Genomic DNA, 18,065 nt, shown 5'->3' on the forward strand with positions numbered 1-18,065 from the left:
GGTGCATTTCTCCTTTTGAAACAGTTCTATGGTGTTCTTAGGGTATATTCCTAAAAGTAGGATGGCTGGGTCAAAAGGCATTTCCATTTTTAATTTTTTGAGGAATCTCCATACTGTTTTCCACAGAGGCTGCACCAGTCTGCATTCCCACCAGCAGTGTAGGAGGGTCCCCTTTTCTCCACATCCTTGCCAGCACTTATTCTGTGTTGTTTTGTTGATAAGCACCATTCTGACTGGTGTGAGGTGATATCTCATTGTGGTTTTAATTTGCATTTCTCTAATGATTAGTGATGTTGAGCATTGTTTCTTATGTCTATTGGCCATCTGTATGTCCACTTTGGAGAAGTGTCTATTCATTTCTTTTGCCCATTTTTTGATTGGATTATTTGTCTTCCTGGTGTTGAGTTTGACAAGTTCTTTATAAATTTTGGTTATCAACCCCTTATCAGACATATTGTAGAATATGTTCTTCCATTAAGTAGAAACCTACAGGCTCAAAATAATATTGCTGTGCTAAAACCCATGATTTAATACCTGCCCTAATAGTGATTTTTACCTTCATCAGAAATGTAATCTTAATAAACCAGGATAGTATTTTCTTCTGGTCAAGCATGTGTAGTCTGTCACTTAGGCATAATTCAACCCTTATTCCGCAAGGGAAAATAGGTGATCTGCATGATAAAACACCACTATTCCCTTCCTTTTCTTACAAAACAGGACATCCTCAGCAAAAAAATCCTTTATTTTCCTAACAGATCCCTTCTTTCTATAAGAACTTTTCATTTTATATACTATAATCCCTCAGACTGTTCTTCTACTTCCTAGATGTGATGCTGCCCAATTCATGCATCATTTAATAAGATTAGATCTTCAAAAAAAAGGAGAAATGGTTTATGGCAGCATTGTTCACAATAGTGAAGATCTGGAAACAGCCCAAGTGTCCATCAATGGACAAGTGGATTAAAAAGCTTTGGTACATTTAAATATATACTATGGAATACTACTCAGCCATAAGAAATGATGACATCGGGTCATTTACAAAAACATGGATGGACCTTGATAACATACTGAGTGAAATAAGTAAATCAGAAAAAACTAAGAACTATATGATTCCATATATAGGTAGGACATAAAAATGAGACTCAGAGACATGGACGAGAGGGTAGTGGCTACCAGGGGAAGGAGAGAGGGGGGAGGAGAGGGACACAAAGAAAACCAGATAGGTGATAGAAGACAGTTTGACTTAGGGTGATGGGTATGCAACATAATCAAATGTAAAAATAACCTGGAGAGCCCTGGCCGGTTAGCTCAGTGGTAGAGCGTCGGCCTGGCTTGCAGAAGTCCCGGGTTCAATTCCCGGCCAGGGCACACAGGAGAAGCGCCCATCTACTTCTCCACCCCTCCCCCTCTCCTTCCTCTCTGTCTCTCTCTTCCCCTCCCGCAGCCGAGGCTCCATTGGAGCAAAGATGGCCCGGGCGCTGGGGATGGCTCCTTGGCCTCTGCCCCAGGCGCTAGAGTGGCTCTGGTCGCAACATGGCGATGCCCCAGAGGGGCAGAGCATCACCCCCTGGTGGGCAGAGCGTCGCCCCCTGGTGGGCGTGCCAGGTGGATCCTGGTCAGGCACATGCGGGAGTCTGTCTGACTATCTCTCCCCGTTTCCAGCTTCAGAAAAATACCAAAAAATAAATAAATAAATAAATAACCTGGAGATGTTTTCTCTGAACATATGTACCCTAATTTATCAATGTCACCCCACTAAAATTAATAATAATAAAATAAAATTCACTGAAAAAAAAATCAAAAGAGGGAAGGACGAGTGAAAGAGAGGCCATGTCCCTGGCCCTCTAAGCGCCTTAGACTGGAGCCTCAAAGGGGAAGAAGAAAGGAAACATTAAATGAGTAGGAGACCGAGTTTCAGTCTAGGTGACTTAGGACTGGCCTTTTCAATAGCTAACATCCACTGGAAACCCATGGTGCCCGAGGTGTGGTTAAAGGACAGGGGAAAACATTTGTCAGCATATGGATTAATATAGTGCCTAGAGAAAAACAAAGTCTGTTCTGAATCAGCGTCTGTCTAGAAGGGTTGAGTCTCTCCAATATCCCTAAAAATGTACCTATTCCATTTGCATAGCCTTATGGCTGGTTTACACACCACACCAGCTCAAGTTTTTCATGATATTTCAGAAAATGTGTTGGGGCAAAAAGTGCTAGAGGAAGGCAAAAATATTGAGGAAATCCAAGATCCCTGGAAAGGAAGAAGAAAAATCATAGCATATGCTAGAAAATTAGATTCTGTAAGATCCTGGGATAGTGTTCAAATATGCAGGTAACATTAGAAGGGGATGTCCAAACAGAGCAAAATCTCTCAACCGTTCACATCTTTACTTCCTCTGCTCTTGATGGGACTCTCCTAGGTTCTAAGCTCTATGCTATAAACTTAACAGGTATTTTTGTTTGCCTGATTTCATCCACCTGTTTTATTGAGCCTACATGCAGCCTAAATGACAAGTAATTTTAACTTTACATGTTGAATCTATAAAACACTAAGTATTGTACTAGTATATTTGAATATTTCTACCTATGGGTTTCAGGTACCTTGGGATCTCAGAGAGTAAACTAAAAGTCAGAAATCTAAGAATTTAGTTTAATTAGCTTAAAGGACATCTACTCCTCTGCCCTGGCTTCCCTGGTCTCACATGACCTTGTCTCCTTGGCCTTGAAGGTGGGCAAAGTGACTTGAATTGGGGCAATCACAGTGCCCTATCTCCCTGGGCACCATTTGTGACCCTAAGCCTTGTGGGTAGATCCAACTAGACTTGTGAGGCCTTCCCTGACTACTTTTAGAATTAATGACAGAACACAGAGCTCTGCTCACTGGTGGTGAAAAACCAAAGTTCACATGAACCCAGGAAATGCAGTGGTCTCATGGAACTAGCCATTAAGGAGTAGTAGCCAGCAAAGCCAATACGTATAGCGAGACCCAAAAGTCCTGCTGGCACTTGAACCCCTGGAGACAGTCATCATATCCAAGGCCAACTGCCTTCTTGCGCATCCTGCAGTTTGATCAAGAGCTCATAAATCCTGGGTTTTGTCTAAGTTTGTTTGCGCTGGGTTTCCATCCCTTAAAACCAAATAATCTAAGACTAGTAAAGCCACATATAAAAATCCCATGCCACAGCTATGGTTTATATTTCAGCCCAAGGGCATGAGAGACAGAAGGGAAGGAAGACCCATGGTCTAGAAGAAACAGGGAAAGGGCAGGAGCAAGAGGAAATGATCTGAATGTAAGAAACAGGATTAGAGATGATTGATTGGTGATGAAGAGCGGAGAGCAGAAAATTCATGGCCAAACACAGAGGAACTGTTAGAAGAGGACAATGGGCGCTGGGACGTTTCATCCCACATCAAAGGACAGGTGGTAGGGAGTGTCCCTGAGCTCCATCGCTCCTGGGGAAGTAAGGAATCGCACAGACAGAGGCCCCAACCTCCTTGAAAGAATCTACATGCTGCAGTTAAAGAGGATGAGCTAGTGGAATTGCTTTTAATCGCTATTTCAGCAAAGGAACTACTTCCTTCCAATGATATATTATGCTGAATGCAAATATACTACAGAGATATAAACAATAAACTGATAAATTGAACAATTTAAACCTTGTCTGTTTGACCCTCAAATACTTCATTGCTTCTGGAACCCCTGAAACTCCTCCAGGAAACCTTTGGATTTTGGTGAGCACAGTACGGAAACCACTGACCAGTAAACCCCTCACGCACGTGTGTTCCTGCCACACGCGCGACACCATGCTTCCAGGCAGCTTGGGACCTGTTGGCAACCACAGTAACAGTGCCTATGTACAGTCATTTTAAAAAGCATGGAGCCTGAATCCAGATACTTGCTACTTTTAAAAAGGAAAATAAAACATATATAAATTTATTTCTTTAGGCTACTTGTTTTCTCATTTATTCCTACTATATTCTCATGCTCATCATAACCGCACTGGGGCTCTCCTCTGTCGTGCCCCCACATCCTAGCTTTCCTCAGAAACTTCCATTTATATTTAATGCCCATAACTTGTACATTTCTTAAAAAGAACAAAGACCAAAGTGCATTCAAGGCCATCAGATTGCTTTTCCTCCTAAGAAACTGTCAGCCAAATTTCTCAGGGAGGAACTAGAAATGAAGTGAGAGACATTGATAAATTTCCCTGCTGAACAATCAATAAAAGCCCTGCATTCAGGTTCAGACTCCCACTGTGGAAGCAAGGGCCATAATTACATTGTCAAAAATTCAAGCTGCCCTGGCTGACAGCGACCCCCTCGAAAAGTGACATGTGATTGGCACTCGGTTTGGGGTGGTGAACCTGGATTGGCAGACAGAGTGGGGAAAGCAAAAGGCAAGAGTAAAATTTCCTTATTGACTACAACTACCCAAATTCCAGACTGCCCCTCTGGAGGGATCCTGCCACCCTCTGGTCATATTAAGAACCCAAGTGAATCGCTGATGGAACTGACTGAGCCATCTGAACTCCACGAGAGATTCGGAACGTGCCTTGCCCCAGTCCACTCCCAAGCCCCGAGAAGGAGGAAGACAGAGCTGCATAAGTGTGTGTGTTCATGCAGGGTGTGTGTGTGTGTGTGTGTGTGTGTGTGTGTGTTCGCATGCACGCACACATGCATTTTTCTACGTTAAAAGAAAAACATGAAATGTGCTTTCAACTTCATTTTTTTCTTGTGACAGCTGAACAGCAAAGTGTATTTGCTTAGCAATCTTAATCTATGAGAAAAATCAGCCCAAGCAGAAGGGTTACAAGGGGCGGAATGAAGAACGAGATGGGAGAAGAAGACAGGGAACGTGGCATTATCAACCCGCAGACCCATTTGTGTGGTTCTTTATGACCTGAGCTGGACTTGAATGGGTACCCAGCAGTCCTCTAACTGTTGCAAGTGAAGAATAAAATGCCTGCAAAAGGCTTCAGTTGCTCAGCAGTGCTCTGGTTCTGGCTAAGCTCCGGAGCATGACAGTGATTTCCGAGAAGACTTCCTTGCAGACACGCCCAGGAGTGGTGGTTATTCACTGCTGGGAAACAGCTGCACCACGAGAGATCAAAATCAAAAGGTGTTCACTAGGTGCTGGGAACGCAGCAGACCGTGCCTGGGAAAGCGGCTACCTCAGTGATCTTCAAAGCTGGACTCTCTCTCTGGCTTTGAAAAGAGGTAGATAGAAAGTAACAAGGAGAGTAACCTCTAGGCAAAACTGGCCCCACGCCCAATATTGAAATAGAGGCTCCTCTCCCTCCCCCCCTGAAAGAAAACAAGATCATTGGCATTGGGTACTCAGTGCTTTGGGATAAAAAATAAAAGAATATAACCAAAATAGCCATAACTAACATTTTTTAAATGTAACCAAGTACCAGATATTTTGGAACAGTTCACAGGCCATCAAGTCTATGAGGCGAAGATAGTGTTTTCCCGGTTTTATAGAAATTAATTTGCCCAAAATCACAGCTGGTAAGTGCAGAACTGCACTGATTTGTGATTGCTAAACAATAAGCCACTAAACACGGCATTTCTCCACGTGTAGTCAGCAGGCTACGGCCCACCGAGTCAGGCTCTGGGAGTGAGACCCAGAAATCTGCACTGTCAGAATCTCCTTGAGCGGAGTCTTCTGTGCGCTTGGCGAGCCTGCTCACTACAACATCACCCTGGAAGCCGAGTGAATGCTGGGTCACTGCCTGCTGGGTGCAAAGCAGTGAATCAAGCTGCTCGCTGTTTTGCATACATGACAGCCAAAGAAAATTGGTTTTTCCCTAAAGCCCCAGTGTCGCCAGACCCACGTCTGGCCCTGGGAAAAGGCCAGCAAAATTACGTAACGATTTTAACCATGATATACTGCCAAGCCGGAGGGGAAATCTGTGTGAGACCTCAGGTGGTGAGGGAGGGAGATGGAGGGAAGGATTGATGAGCCCTGGGTTGTGCCTGGATCCTCTGACAGAGAGGGCTGGGAAGGGAGTCCCTCTCACCCAGTGCTGAGCTCTTTTCCACATCCCATTTCTTTCAGATGTGTGAGACGTGGCCGCATCACCTCCGAGAGGAAAACAGCTTGGTTTCGCCTGCATTCAGTGTGAAGCTCTGTGGTGCAGGAGAGATCCCCATAGCTCCTGTGTTGGCAGGGCTTTGGGGAAATGGGGAAACAGTGGATGATGACAACCCAACCCTGGGAATACAGGGAGGGAGGGAGAGAAGGAAGAGCAAGGGAGAAGATGGAAAAGGGGGAGCAGAGGAAGAAGAGGTAGGTGTCTGTACTCTCAGCATCTAGTGACATCACATGGCTAAAGTGGCAACATTTTTTTTACTTTCAGAATTCTCAAAACATATTAGAATGTTTTCACTTTTATAGAGCCCAATTGATTATAAGCAATGACACTCAGGATTTTCTTGACATCTCTACTGCTCACAAAAATTAAAGGATATTTTTAAATGAATATGAAGCTATAAAATGTCTCTTAAGTTTTGTAAGCAGTGTATTTCAACACAAAGGCTTAGAAACATGGAGTCCATTTAAAACAGTGGTCCCCAACCCCCGGGGCCGCGGACCTGTACCGATCCATGGGCCATTTGGTACCGGTCCGCAGAGAAAGAATAAATAACTTACATTATTTCCGTTTTATTTATATTTAAGTTTGAAGGATGTTTTATTTTTTAAAAATGACCAGATTCCCTCTGTTACATCCGTCTAAGACTCACTCTTGATGCTTGTCTTGGTCACATGATACATTTATCCGTCCCACCCTAAAGGCTGGTCCATGAAAATATTTTCTGACATTAAACCGGTCCGTGGCCCAAAAAAGGTTGGGGACCACTGATTTAAAATACAGGCGCAGGAAGATACGTTTCTGAACTCTTTCATTGATCCTTTATAACGGCATGTGAAAATGAGAAGGCTCAGAGTGAAAAGAGCAGAGTGAAAGAATTAGGAGTTTTCACTCTTCTTCATTCGAGTGTCCATTTCTAGCAAGAGTTTAGTCATCTGTGTCATGGAGGCCAGTGGCTCTCAAACCAGGGGAGTCCTGCTAAGATTCAGGGTCCTTCAGATGGTCTGTGGGCTGGTGGAAACATGAATCTGTGCCCTCTTCTTCTCCTGCTATGTGTTTTCCAATGGCGAACAATAAAACATTGGGTGCACTCACTAAAGCAAATGTTGGACTAAAGCAAATATTTGAAGATGGTGGCTGATCTGTCAATAGATAGAAGACCTTCACAGACCCTGGGCTACGAGATTAATGTAAGTGCTTGCTGATTAAGAGAGGAGAAAAAAAGTGCCCCTTCGATGTAGGACATAAAAATAGTGTAGGTATTTTGAATCTCTATCCAGATAGACGTGTTTTTTATTTAAACTGATAAAATGTTTTCCCCATGCCTAGCATTCTGGCTGGTCCATCATCAACATTTAGTAAATACTTAATGAAAAGATTTTGCTTCCTCTCAAAAGAAGTCAAAAGAGGGGAAGGCGCTCCTTAGTAGACAGTGGTTGAAGCTCACATTTTATACTAGACAGGGCTTAGACACCACAAAATGACAGCTTCCTTAGCATAGTGAAATGCCCCTGTCTAGAGTTAGTATCCTACGACAGGTAGTATAGAAATGCCAATGTAGACAAGATCATGCTTCCTGGAGACTGGCCACTATCTGGAGACCGTATATATATTTTAATCTGCCTTTGGCTCATGCTATGGAACCAAAAGTATATTAAGTATCCACTGAAAGATACTTAAAGTGCATCATTTTATATTTCTATTTTACAGTTGATATTAAGAATTTTCCTGGCACAGTTAGTAATTTCCTGAATCTCAAGGAAAATAAAAATGTTTGTTTTTCGAAGTGGGGTTAGATGATCGGAAGGCAAATTAAATAGCAGAAACACACTGAGGCCTAACCCCTGTTTTCTCCCAGAAATCCGTAAATACCAAACCCTTTTGAACCAGACACCTAAGAGGAACTCTGACTGAACCCTGTTCACAGGACAGGGACAGAGCCACAACAATAACAACATGACAGTGTCTCTGCTTGGTCTGTGATGCCATCAGGTTATACAGCCATCAGTACACGCTAAGTAATTGTATCAGTTGGTTTGCACCACATTAAGCTGCAATTACAGACACAAATCTCAGTGGCTTATGACAACCAAGGTTTATTCCTCACATATATGAAAGCAGTGGGCCATTATTGGATGTCATTATTCAGGGTCTCAAGCTGAGGGAGATTCCCCTATCTGGGACAGACTATTCTCAAACAGGGAAAAAAGGGCCAAAGCATTGCACCAGCTCTTAAAACTACTTGGCCACTGTGGTACATCATTTCTGCACACATTCTATTGACCGAAGCATGTCCATGGGTAAGGTCAGTTCCATGGGACAGGGAAGCGTACCTCCTGGCGATGGGAAAGGTATAGAATCCTTTTACAGAAAGAGGAGCAAATAATTGAGACCCATAGTGCACTCTGCCACAGGAATCATAAATATCAGTAGTTCTCATTTACGGAAATAGTGCCCGCGCTCTAACTTTGCAGCCGCAGTAACTACCAACCGAAGATCGTGAGTAGCTCTATCACTTCCCCCATTGCTCACACACTGGCTAGACAACCCTATTAGTGCCCCTGGCCAGCTGTCCCACTCACCACGTAGGGAAAGAGTTCCATTCCTCACAGCCAGGAACTTGACTCCATATGGAAAGAAAGGGGTAGAGTAGGAACTCCCGTAAAGTGTGATCTCAGCTTTGCCTTGGAAGGGCTTGTCCTCAGATCCGATCCGGAGCTCTCCGCCATCAGAAACGAGGATGGAGTGCGCTCTGAGCACAATGGTTCCTGGATCCGTGAAAACCAGCTTGCCTCCTAAGGGCCAAGAAGAAGGCTGTCAGTCCTTTTGGCACTTCTGGTGTCGAATGAAATCCTCTTTGCTTATACACTTCGGCTGGAATTTAGGCTTCTTGGTGTTTATCTTGCCATCTCTTCTCAAAGCACAAAAGACTGACTCAAACACCCAGACACACAAGCACTATAGTACCCAGCCAGCTCAGGTTAATTATCGCTATTCATTGATGCTTTATTTGTACCATATTTAATGGCAATAACCGAAATTTCCAGCAATTTAGAACTAGTTAAATAAGTCATGAGGAAGTCACCATTTTTACCATTTAGTATCAGATAAAAGTAGCATGTAAAAATTAAGTTAAAACTGGGAAGCAAGTGGCCCTGGCCAGTTGGCTCAGTGGTAGAGCATCAGCGTGGTGTGAAGGAGTCCTGGGTTCGATTCCCGGCCAGGGCACACAGGAGAAGTGCCCATCTGCTTCTCCACCCCTCCCCTTCTCCTTCCTCTCTGTCTCTCTCTTTCCCTCCCGCAGCCAAGGCTCCATTGGAGCGGCGTTTGCCCAGGCGCTGAGGATGGCTCTGTGGCCTCTGCCTCGGGCGCTAGAGTGGCTCTGATTGCGGCAGAGTGACGCCCCCTGGTGGGCGTGCCGGGTGGATCCCGGTCGGGCGCATGCGGGAGTCTGTCTGACTGCTTCCCCGTTTCCAACTCCAGAGAAATACCAGAAAAAAAAAACAAACAAACTGGGAAGCAAGTGAACAGGAAATAAAAAAAAATGTGCCAAAATTACAATTACAAGAATTGTGGTAAAAGGAAATGTAACTAGGGATTCCATCGAGGCATGCGTAGCGGTTTTAGCTGAGCGACAGCCAGTGCGTTTTTCAGAATAGACTCTAATTTCCTGGAAGGAGCTGCTCTGCTCCATTGAGAAGTGCTGAGTGGGAGAGGCAGCGACAGGGTCCTGAGCTTCCATGGCCACGGTCTGTCCCATACCCAGACTTCAAAAGGAAATCAGAGCAAAGGGGAAGAGGAGACTGGAAATGCTTAGATCTCAGTAATTGTAGTGGTGGCACCTTAACGAGCTGAGAAAAGTTCCTATTTCTGAGGCCCCCACCTGCCAAGTCCCGCCAAATGCCCTGAGTCCTATCTGTGTACATCTCATTTTCCACACTGGCCATCGATTCTGTGAGCTACCCAACGCCTTCTCAATAAATTTTCTTTATCTATCTATTTATTTATTTATTTTCGTTCTTCTCAATTTCCTTCTCCTTTCTCACCCCACCCCCTAACCTCTCCCCTCTGGCAACCATCAGTTTGTTCTCTGTATTGGTGACTTTGTTTCTGCTTCATTTTGTTTGGTTGTTTTGCTTTTTAGATTCTACCTATAAGTGAAATCATATGATATTTATCTTTTCTTTAAAAGAGTTGGTTTCTGTGTCTGGCTTCTTTCACTTAGTGTAATGCTCCCCAGATCCATCCATGCTGTCACAAAAGGTAAGGTTTCCTTCCTTTTTATGCTTGTGTAGCATTTATGATTTCTCTCACATGTGGAATCTAATGAACAAAATGAGCTAACAAGCAAAACAGAGACAGACTCATAGAGAGCAGGCTGGCAGCTGTGTGTGGGGGAAGCTGGGTGAAGAGGATAGAGCAGGGGTTGGGAACCTATGGCTTGCAAGCCAGATGTGGCTTTTGATGGCTGCATCTGGCTCTCAGACAAATCTTTAATAAAAATAATAACATTAAAAATATAAAACATTCTCATGTATTATAATCTATTCATTTCCTATCACTCATGTTCATGGTTGCGGGTGGCTGGAGCCAATCACAGCTGTCCTCTGGGACAACACCAAATTTTTATTGGATAATGCGTAAGGTACATGGGTTGTTGTATGGCTCTCATGGAATTACATTTTAAAATATGTGGCGTTTATGGTTCTCTCAGCCAAAAAGTTTCCCGACCCCTGGGATAGAGGGATTGAGCAACAAGGGGGAAAAAAGAAAAAATCCTCATGGACACGGACAACAGTGTGGTGATTGCGGGGGGGGGGGGAGGGGGAGAAAGAGGACGGTAAAGGGAAGAGAAACAGTGATTGACAAAGACTTGACTTGTGTGGTGAGCACACAATACGATGTACAGAAATGTGTTGTAGGACTGGGTACCCGAAACCTGTATACCTATGTTAACCAGTGTCACCCCAATAAATTCAATTTTAAAAAGTTGGTTTCTGTTATTTGCCATAAAATAACTTTCATTGTTACAGATATTGTTTTGCTCTAATATCCAAATTTTCTGCAAAATAAAAAATAATAATTTTATCATAAAAGCATTTTATATTGTGAGAATAAGCACCTCATCTATTAAAACATACTTTGGTTATTTTATCACTTTTCTTTAAAAAGATTTAGAATATTTGTATCTTAAGCAGAATTTTCTCAATATTGCCAAAATAATTAAAGCATTCTATATAAATAAACATTTTAACCTGAATGAGCTATTAAATTTATTTCCCTCCTGTAACTGGTTTGCAAAAGCACAGAATTAGACTCTTCTATTCCTTAACAGAGTGGTCAGAGTTGTGACTTTATATTGGAAACACCAGGGTCCTCTTTTCTAAACCATACAGTAACTTTCCGTCTCATGCAGAGTAAGTCAAAGTCCTGATATTGGGTTACAAAAAGCCCCTTACTATTTGCCACTCCATCGCCAATACTCCTGTAACATCATCCTCTAAAACTCACTTTTTCATTCATCTGCTCCTAACACACTGGCTTGCTTGTGAGCTCTCAAACGGGTCAGGCTCTGTGCACACGTTCTTCCTACACCTGAAATGGTCTTCTGCAGATATTAATATTTGTGTGCCTTGCAGTCCCTGGTTTCCATTCAAATGTTACCTCCTCATGAAGGCCTTTCTCTCCACTCTACATAAAATAGCCTCTGGTCCAAATATATTTTTCTTCATAACACTCAGCATCAAGCATATATATTTACATGTTCATTGTCTGTCCTCCCCCCCACTAGAATGCATGCTTCATGAGAGCACTAATCTGCTTTGTTCACAACTATATTCTTTTTTTTTTTTTGTATTTTTCTGAAGTTGGAAACGGGGAGGCAGTCAGACAGACTCCCGCATGCCCCCGACTGGGATCCATCCAGCCCACCCACCAGGGGGCGATGCTCTGCCCATCCAGGGTGTCTCTCTGTTGCTACCAGAGCCACTCTAGTGCCTGAGGCAGAGGCCATGTAGCCATCCCCAGCGCCTGGGCCATCTTTGCTCCAATGGAGCCTTGGCTGCAGGAGGGGAAGAGAGAGACAAAGAGGAAGGAGAGGGAGAGGGGTGGGGAAGCAGATGGGCGCTTCTCCTGTGTGCCCTGGCCAGGAATTGAACCCGGGACTTCCACACACCAGGCCGATGCTCTAGCACTGAGCCAACCAGCCAGGGCCTCACAACTATGTTCTTAGTGCTTAGAATGGTGACTGATAGGTAATTAGCACTCAATACATAACTGTTCAGTAAATTAATAAATGATTATTTCTTCTTTAGAAAATCTGGTTGAAGTACCTGAATTTATTCTTTCATGGACAAACATACAGAGACACATACACTCACTCCCATTTTCTCAGAAAGGATGTTATTACATTCAGTTTATAAGTCCATACATTGTCTTAATGAGCTAAAGATAGGCAAAGAATGTGGGGAGGGCCAGGTGTCAGAAATGGCTCAGAAGGTACATTCTACTATAACATGTGAGGGCAGTGAGGGGTAGACACATTTTATCTGCCTACTTTAGTCCCTTATCCAATGTACTGAATCATTGAGTTAGAACGCTGCTGTTTCCCAGGAAAGTACTGGAGGAATGAGAGGCAGTAAAGAGTAAGACCAAGATGCCTTCAGTCATTACCTTCTAATGTTTACCCCATTGGTACAGAGAAGAGTGAGCAAGAGACATCTGACCCAATAGTCAAAAATAGAACCCCCCACCTCCCCAACCTTCTGCCCAATATTTTTTTCACCTTTCTTTGGCCCTCTTCCCAACCCTTCTAGTCGTCAGTCCCAAAGCCCATGCCAGACTCCATCAGTAACAGTCACAGGTGTTGACTTGGACTCAGCATCTTGAAGTACTCTTTCCTTTCAGACACAATTTAGAACACCCCACGCAGGTATCCAGTTTCTCTGTCTGTGAAATGTGGATGGTAAGAGTTCTTCCCTCAGAGATGTACGGTGAGACTTCTTGAAATTATGCTTGTAGCCCCTACTCTTGGCTCTGATCCCATTAGATAATGCAGTGGCATTGACTGCTGTCATCACACACAACTCTACTCCCCCCACTGTTGTGATTACTGTCTATTTCCACAGTTGCTCCATCACTCTCACACTACTAGACCACACCCCTCCAGCATCTCACTGCTGGTAATCCTGACTTTTCTTTTAAATATGGCACATAGAGCACACCCTAATGTACACTATTCAAGAAACAAAAAACTTTCCTTTGGCAACCTACTGGCTTGATGCTAGAGTGGCGCCATCTTGCTTCTCAGGCTTTCAAAAGATCAACTGGAAATTCTGACTTGAACTTTCCTTTCCATTGTCATTACAACGACAAGAGTAACCATTATAAACGCTGTAACACTAATGAATCCTGCTGTGAACACAAGAGGGAAAATGTGACCGGTGCTACAGGTCAGTCTTATGTTTACTAAAACTTTTTTTACTCACAGCCACATGTGATTAGTGCCCCAACTAATTATCTTCAACTGTTGGACCAAGGATTTGCATGGCAGGAATCCTCCATTATAAACAGTCAGGAAATCTGAACTGAACTTGATGAGCAAGTGGTGGAGGCAGGGTATGGAATCGAAGCTCTCATCCTGACTCTCTTATTGGCCTTTGAATGACCCTCAGTGAGCTCCATACAATTGCTGAGCCTCAGATTACTCAGTTCCCAAATTGGTCCTACTCAGTGCCTAAGGATGGTCCCTTTCTCATCAGTGAAGCAGAGAGAAGAGTCATGTACTCACTGAGGCTCCTGCTAGCTCTGGAACACCTGACATCTCTAAGAATTCGGTCAGCTGTGCATTTGACCCTGAGAGAGACATAGAACTCAGGTTTTTCTGACATCACCTATGCTGTGGTCAACTACGAATTTCAGTTGAAAATCATACTGCCTGCACAGTCAGGAATTCAAATAAGACCATGGGGGAAACAAGGGAGCTAACTTTTATTAAGCACCTATCATGGGCCAAAATCTTTAGATACGTTGTATAAAAGGACTCTCAAAACAAGACTACGAGGTCATTATCACTCTCGATGTTATACAGAGCCAGGAGTGGTCTGCAAGAAGAGGCTGTCATTCCTCCTTGAGTCCAGAACAGGCAGAGGAAGCTTCAGAACCCAGGACCACCTGACAGAACAACGCATATCCTATCTACTTCCACAGACCCTCCCAGGTAGCTCTTTCATTAATTAGGTTTGTTATCATAGTTTCACTTAAGGAAGAACATGTGTTAACCTAAGTAAATCTGCCCATGGCTTGTTTATGTATGATTTATTTTAATGTTGTTAGTGTAGATATACCTTGCCTCATTCCAAAAAGGATTTGAGACAGATTACAAGGATTAGTGGGTAAATATACAAACCTGGGCTTTGTCCCTTGTTGCCACCAAGCAAAATATTAAACACACTGAAACAAGTTGATAGACATTTTAAAATGTCACAGGAACTAAGAATGACGCTAATGAAGGGAGAAAAGCTCAGCCCAAAGAAAATGAATGATTTGTGTTGGCAACAGTACTACAAACAGGACTAATTAATTACTATGATAATCGTTATTCTGTGCTGAAAAGCATTCTCCCCTCACTTTAATCAGCGGCAAGTATAAAGAAATCGAGGTAAATTAGGAAGAGAGTTTGATGAGGAATTCAACCATTGTTGATTAAAATCATTAAAAGTGATAACCCGACTGAAAGTTTCTTGGTGTGAAAGAATGGAAAGTTACTATTTAATCCCGCTCTGTGCCCAGGCCCCATGTGTTCTGTCCTCACACTTCATTAGCCTAAAACAAATACACAGTGGGCTGCTTTAAAGGGTAGTTACTCCGGGACAGGAGGGCAGTGGGGGACTTTATTTCTCCACTTTATGGAGCTCGGTCCCATTTCTGAAAGCCAAAATGAAGAGCAGGGCCGAAATCAGCCTTTGGCTGTGACCCTTAAATTGCTTGTTATGATTGTTCATGAAAGTTGAGTATGTCCCACAAGTGACCTTGGGTAATTTTATAAAAATCAATCAACCATCATTATTGTTACTTCCTCTCTAAAATAAATAAGTGAACACAACTTTTTACATGTAATCACTTCTTTCCATTAAACATCTCTTTTATTTCTTTTAAAGGGAAGTGAAGGAGACTTTTAGCAGCTAGCTCATGTTTGCAACATACATCAAAACCTGCTTTTGGCTAACCCTACAATTAGCCATCCTCGGTAATAACCACAAAAAGATTTATTGTGTTTCTTTTTTAAGAAAAACAAATACACAGTTTTAGTTATTGTCCTCCCTTACAGAAAAACGCAGAGTATAAATATTTTACCATGCAATCAGACTCTTCAAAAGAGATGACTGCGCTTTCTATCTTCAATGTTTTTCCTCCATTCCCTTGAAAGCTCCCCAGGCGGGGCCCCGCCTGACCACTCCACCAAAACTGCAACCACGTTGAATCCATGCTGAATCCAAAGCCCGATGCTCGGTCCAACCTTTCCTGAGCGGCCACAGCACTGGGCCCACTTGGTCACACCTTCTTGGAGCTCCTCCCCCTCACTTGCCCAGCATTGTGCCCTCCAGGTCTTCTCCTCCTCCCCAGCCTCCCCGCCCAGCCTCCTCTACCCAATTCCTCTTGATTATCCCAATTACTGACACTGGAGCTCCTCCTGACTCATTCCCTTGACTATTTTTCTTATTCATTGGACACTGCCGTGCTGGTCTGATCTTGTCTTACGGTTTTAAACATCATCATATGCTCATTGCTGCTGATTTCCAAATGTCTATCTCCAAAGCCCACTTACGCCCTCAGATCTAGACTCATGCACCCAAATGCCTGCCCAATATTCCTACTTAGAAGTCTCACAGGCTTCTCGACTTAGCATATCCAAAACATAAACTCCCCTTCCTGCCCTTGGTCGGCCCACAGTCCTCACCATCTGCACAAAGGGCAGCTCTCCTTCCAGTTGCTCAGTCTGAAGACTACAGTCAACTGTCACTGCCTCTCACTCCACCACCAATCTTTCAGGAAAGTTTGGGCATCCTGTCTTCAGCATACTCCCCTGACCCAACTGCTTCTCACCAGTTCCCTGTTTGTGTCTCGGGTCTCAGTCACTTTCAGCTCATTCCTGGATGAGCACCTAACTCAGCTCCCTGCTTCTGCCCTCGCCCCCACCCCACAGGGTCTGCTCTTATATCAGCACCCAGTGTGATTTTTATTTTGTCTAAATCGTATGTGCTTCCTGAGGACACAAACGCCAGGACTGACTGAACCCAGTGAGGCCAACTCGTTTTGAGCAAAGGGAAAGCCAGAGGTCAATGATGGCAAAAGCCAGGGAGGAATCAGAGGACCCCAATTAATTCAATCCATCTGTATCCCAAACTAGATAACTCATTTGCTCAAAGCTTGAAGTATTTATATATTTAGATGTAAATTATCCAATTTACTTATCTAATATTGATTAACCTCCATTCAGCTTTTTGTGTGAACCCTAAATAATTCCTTAAAAAGTTTAAGCCTGTGTATGGTTACCTTTTTAGTCATTAAATCATCAGAGAGGGGAGCCTGTGGGCATTCTCTTTTTCTAGAGAATTATGGATGAGCATCTGTTCAGGACGATGGACCCTCCTCTGCCTGGATAAGAAGGGCTGGCTGAGTGATCTGAGCACAGTTGGGGTGTGTTGCTGGACCCTACTGCGTGGTGCTACTGCGCAGGTGAGCACCAGGAGGAGGTGAGCACCAGGAGGAGATGAGCATCAGGCGGAGGTGAGGCAGAGGGGAGGAGAGTGGCATCCAGGAAAGGCAGCCTGGAGCCTGCGTTGCGAGGGAGATGCCCACCGCTTCTTTCGTTGGCAAGATCCGGATTAGACTTGTGCCTGATCCACTGGAGCAGAGCCTGGAAGCCTTCGAGGTGGGCTTGTCCCCGGCCAGGGAGGCGGAAAATCAATTTGGCTGGCAAACGAGAGCCCCCAAGAGCTCAGTGCACGCTCCATAATCCTATCCACTAGCAGCTCAGGAAATAGATGCCTGAGCCCTCACATATTCATGGGGGATGTGAGGCATAAATCAGGCTTTACGGATTGCGGGCACAGGGAGTGGACTCTCTGGCTGGCTACTAATTAATCAAGCACAGAACACCTACACCTAACAACCTGGGGGCGAGCCACACAACACACAGGCACAGGCTGCTGTGGCGGTGGCTGTTTTCCCGGACTTTTTTTTTTTTTTTTTTCATTTCAATTAAAATAGATATTGAGTGAAATTTTCCCCTTTAGCTGATGCTGCTTATGCATCCCCCTGTTCTTCCTTTAATTAAAAAACATGCTTATTGCAATACTTGCCAGAATCGCTTTAACGGTATTTTAATTGTAATGTCTCTGCCTGATTAAAAAAAGGAAATATGAACTAGAAAGTGTTTGCAAAAATGTACTCAGAATGCAGGGAAAGGATCGCACACTTCCTTGGCATGGATGCCACATACTAACTCCTTAATTAGCCCGGTACGGCCAACAAATGGGCAACGTTGAAGCAAAAAACATGTCTGAAACGAAAGCATGGAACGGACTCAGAGCCGCAGACCACAGCAGCTGGGAGGGAGGTTTTCCCAGCTCAGATTTCCCTGGCAGGAGCGAGAAATGCAGCTAGCTAAGAATGCCACGCTCGGGACAGGTCCATTCAGGGGCTTCAGCCAAGTGTCCCCTGTTCTCTGCAAAGGGTCGAATCACCTTTGGGAGAAGAATAGCTGGACCAGGTCCACTGGCTTCCAGTCCCGACAATTCTGCATGGTTCCCTTAATTGCTTTAGGCTGGCGGGTTCTCAAACTTGAGCGTGCGTCTAAACCTCCTCAAGAAATTAAACCACAGATTGGTGGGCCTCACCCCCAGACAGGTTTACTGCGGGGCTCAAAAATGTGCCTTTCTAGCAAGTTCCCAGGTGATGCTGATGGGGACCACG

General features: G+C 44.0%; 1 protein-coding gene across 6 annotated transcripts in view; it reads right to left on the bottom strand.

Moving 5' to 3' along the window:
• PKHD1 (PKHD1 ciliary IPT domain containing fibrocystin/polyductin) overlaps positions 1-18,065 on the bottom strand; it is a 495,803-nt gene that overhangs the window by 323,445 nt on the left and 154,293 nt on the right. For all 6 annotated transcript variants that reach the window (XR_010728191.1, XM_066252548.1, XM_066252523.1 and 3 more), the window contains one exon: positions 8,672-8,884. Coding sequence is in view for 5 of the 6 variants with exons in the window: in XM_066252548.1 (XP_066108645.1) it covers positions 8,672-8,884 (213 nt within the window). In the remaining variant the exon portion in view is untranslated. The remainder of the gene's footprint in view (positions 1-8,671; positions 8,885-18,065) is intronic.

The sequence above is a fragment of the Saccopteryx bilineata genome, chromosome 1 (assembly GCF_036850765.1).
Source record: "Saccopteryx bilineata isolate mSacBil1 chromosome 1, mSacBil1_pri_phased_curated, whole genome shotgun sequence".
Lineage (NCBI taxonomy): Eukaryota > Metazoa > Chordata > Mammalia > Chiroptera > Emballonuridae > Saccopteryx > Saccopteryx bilineata.